This window comes from Bidens hawaiensis, unplaced genomic scaffold, assembly GCF_021521415.1.
Source record: "Bidens hawaiensis isolate Kalapana, Puna unplaced genomic scaffold, B.hawaiensis_p1.1 tig00023222_1, whole genome shotgun sequence".
NCBI lineage: Eukaryota > Viridiplantae > Streptophyta > Magnoliopsida > Asterales > Asteraceae > Bidens > Bidens hawaiensis.
In genome coordinates, this window is record NW_027493642.1 from 9,859 (window position 1) to 14,139 (window position 4,281).

Below are 4,281 nucleotides of genomic sequence, written 5' to 3' on the forward strand. Positions count from 1 at the left end.
AGGTTGACTATGTGCATGTGTGATATGCGCCCATCCTGAGGATGCGCGAGGTCTTCTCTTTATTCTCACGCGCAGATATTTCATGCGCAGATGCGATACGCACAAGCATGTAATACGCGTCACGCGCGGATGCCCCACGCGCAGCTGCGCCATGCGCAACTGTGATATGGGTGGGCATATATGATGCTCGATCATGTGATATGCGCCGCGCGCGGATGCGCCACGCACGATGTGATATGCATAAGCATATATGATGCGTGTGCATGTGATATGCGCGAGCATATGTGATGCATGAGCACATGTGATGCGTGAGCATATGTGATGCTTGAGCATATGTGATATGTGCAAGCATGTGATGCTTGAGCATAAGTTTTGGCTTTGTGCCTTGATAATATCTTTGATTACTATTGTCTTGTATATATCTTGTGGGTTGACCTGCCTCGCTCGATGTTGAGGCGGGTACATACCTCTTCAGTGACGAAAGATCCAACTGAAACTATTAGCTTCTTTTTGCTTTAATTCTGCTAGTGTATTGTCGAGTGTTCTACAACTCAACTTTTTTGCTTCCAAACTACATTATATATCAAACAATCGTGCCTTGTCTGCCTCTCCAATCACTTCCCATTACAACTTCTTAATTTCATCAATGGCCGGAGATAAACGATTTCGGACACTCAACAAACCATGTGTTCTTCTTATAGGTATCATTCAATTTCTATCATCATTTGATTAATATTTGTATTTTTTTATTTACGTTTGTATGTATATTTTGACAGTTATAGCTGGTATTGAAAGGTTCGTGTTTAAAGGCGTGGGTTCAAATCTCGTGATTTACCTTACCGAAGTGATGCATATGAGCAGCTCGTCCGCTGCCCAAACCGTCAATAGCTGGACTGGGTTCACGTCAATGGTGCCGTTACTCGTGGCCCCACTCGTCGACTCGTATTGGAACCGATATTCCACCATTTTAGCCTCCTCATTCATTTATCTTATCGTACGGATCAAAACATTCTATATTTATAGTAATTAGAGTAGCAGTAACATTTGTTGTTTAAAAAATATTTTTAACAAATTAAATAACATTTGTTAATTTCATTTAGGGGCTATTGGCGTTAACCTCGACCGCGCTAAACAAATCAAAAGCGTCAACATCCTCGTCGTCGATGTTTGTGTCACTATACCTGATTTCATTAGGTATAGGCGGGTACAACCCATCGTTGCAAGCCTTTGGTGCCGATCAAATTGACACTGAAGACGAGCTACCAACTACAAATACCAATACCAGCCCTAACAAAAAAGGGGCATTTTTCCAATGGTGGTATTTCGGTATTTGTAGTGGTAGTCTGTTGGGTGTTTCAATAATGCCCAACATACAGGACTCAGTGGGTTGGGGCCTGGGGTTTGCCGTGCCCGCGATGGCAATGGCGGTGTCGATGGTCGTATTCTCCTGTGGGAGCGGGTTTTATTCGTTCGAAAATGATCGGAGCAATGACGTTAAAGCGATGGAGAAAGTGGTTCATGCAGTTAAAGGTTGTTTGTCTAAGTTTACTCATTCGAAAGCTGACGAGAAACCCAACCTTGTGGAGCTAGAGTAAGTGTTTCGTGATTCATGTTTCAATTTAAATGTTCGGTTTTTGTTTGTACCTTATGGTTTAATGGCAATACACTATAATTGCACCTTAAAACCTTTTTCACAAAAATAAAAAATTGTACAAGCATTAAATGCATGGATTGCATAAAGAGTTATTTTTATTTAGTGCATGCCAATCATGAAGAGTTTATAACATAGAACTGAAGATTGTAATAATTAGTGGATAGGGCACTATCTGATAGAAAAAGGTTTTATTTAACAATGACTACAAATTTCAGTTTATGGTTCAACATTTTTTTTCTCTTTCTTTCCGTATAATATTGTGTTTTTAACGAATATTAATGAAACTAATATATATTTTCCCTGTTTCTAAAATATATTGTAAACTAGGTTGTTAATATAGATTCAAAATTTCTTCAGAAACATATTTTTGAACCATGGATTTATTTTTATTTTTTTAAAACCGGGTTTTGGTTTCAACTTTTTTTTTCTTTACGTTGGTCTCAAAATTTGAACTCTTGCCATTTTTATGAGACAGTTTAACACTTTTAACACCGATTTGATAGCTCAAGGTTCAGGACATAGATTTGTCTACGTTTCTACTTTATTTTGACACATGGTAACCAAAATAAATACGTTGTTAGAAACCGTCACACATTCATTTTACTAATCTTTTTACAAACTATTAGTACTCCTTTCGTCCCTCTTTAAGTGTCATAGTTTGAAAATCACAAAGTTAAAGGTAGATTAAATAATTATTTTTTTTGCTTACCAAATAACAATGATGCCCTTGAAATTGGGTTCATCAATATTGTTTATTTACGCTAGTTGTGTGTGTTAGTAAACTTGAAAATTGGCTAATAAATTTTGAAAGTAAATATTTACAATAAGACAAATAAAAAATAAAATATGGACGATTTTAATTTTAACGAGGAATATTATTTATAGTAAAAATATCATATCATGTCTATTGTTTCTTTTCCAGGCTGGAAGACAAACCACTATGTGTCAAACAAGAAAACCAAACCGAATCTCAAGCTGACCAAAAGTCAACCAACAGTAACCACCTGGTCAAAATCTTCCAAGTCGTCATGGGACTCCTACCAATCTGGACAACACTCCTCATGTTCGCAGTCATTTTCCAACAACCCAACACTTTCTTCATTAAACAAGGCATGTCAATGAAACGTAACATAGGACACACCTACAAGATACCACCAGCCACACTCCAATGCGCAATCACTATCTCCATTGTCCTCCTTATGCCATTCTACGACACCGTTTTCATCCCCTTCGCTCGCTTCATTTTACGCAACGAAAATGGGATCAACACCATGCAACGAATCGCGGTAGGCATGTTCCTTTCCGTTATCGCAATGATATTCGCTGCCACGGTTGAAATGAAAAGGTTACAATATTATTCGGAGCTAGAAACATTAAGTATTTTTTGGTTGTTACCGCAATACATACTATTAGGTATTTCGGATATATTTACGGTTGTGGGAATGCAAGAGTTTTTCTATAGCGCGGTGCCCGAAGGGATGCGGACAATGGGTATCGCTCTTTACACTAGCGTGTTTGGCGTTGGGAGCTTTTTGAGCGCATTTTTGGTGTTTTTAGTCGAATATTTTTCGACCACCAAAGACGGGAAAGGGAACTGGTTTTCGGATGATATGTCCGAAGCAAGGTTGGACAAATATTATTGGTTGCTAGCGGGTACAAGTAGTTTAAGTTTGGTGGTGTTTGTTGTACTTTGTAGATTCCAAAAGACAACACAATGATGAATTAATGAATGAATGAATGAACATTCGGTCCTAGGTTTAAGTTTTGGGTTTGGGTGATTTGGATGTTAGCAAAGAAAGTTAGTTAGGAAAGTTAGTTAGGGGATGTGTTATTCATACACCATTTATAGGATGTATATAGAGATAATATGTGTGTTAAAAGAGTGTGTGAATATTCAAAAAGGGTGTGTGAATAACCATTGCCTTATTTAGGGGTTTGGTTACATGCGGTGTACATATTGTCGTTTTCTTTGGTTTCAGATGTCGTTTTCTTAATTATATGAAGATACGTAAAGATGTTTGTTTTGGTTTTTGATGATAAGAGTTCTTTCTTATTAATTTGAACTTTTGGTTTTGAATTGTTTAGTTGAAAACTTGGTATTTATGCTTTATAGGCATACATAGCTAAATCTTTTATTCACTAAATATATATAAATAAAATGAAAAAAAAGTTGTAAAAAAATATGATTGAAGTTGCTATAAAAGTTTGTAAAAATGTTTAAATGGTTAAATTTTTTTCCAAATTTGTTTTGAAGGGTTATTAAATATAAGAATATGTTACTGTATGAGTTAATTATATTATTTACTTTATATAGTCAAACTAGTTTTTATCCCCCGTATTACGGGGGTTGTTTTATATTTTTGTTCTAATATTTATTTAATTTTTGAATTTATATTTTTTTAATTGTATGAAAGTTAATAATATATTTATGGTTTGATGAAAAATTATTTCGTAAATAAATGAGATGTTATAACCCGGTTTAAAAGATATATGGTTTTGATGAGACCCAAAATCCGCTTATTTTTTACTATAAAATTGGTTTTTAAATTATAAATAATATTTATGAAAGTTAATAATATACTTATGGTTTGATGAGACCCAAGACCCGTTTATTCTTTTTAATATTA

The 4,281-nt window shown here is 35.4% G+C and overlaps 1 protein-coding gene across 1 annotated transcript; it reads left to right on the plus strand.

Moving 5' to 3' along the window:
* The first annotated feature begins 528 nt into the window (after positions 1-528).
* LOC143567122 (protein NRT1/ PTR FAMILY 5.9-like) lies at positions 529-3,455 on the plus strand. Its single transcript, XM_077053616.1, has 4 exons — positions 529-701; positions 777-994; positions 1,101-1,591; positions 2,577-3,455. Exons 1-4 carry the CDS (start codon positions 647-649, stop codon positions 3,370-3,372), a joined length of 1,560 nt encoding a protein of 519 aa, XP_076909731.1. The 5' UTR covers positions 529-646; the 3' UTR covers positions 3,373-3,455.
* Positions 3,456-4,281: the final 826 nt, after the last annotated feature.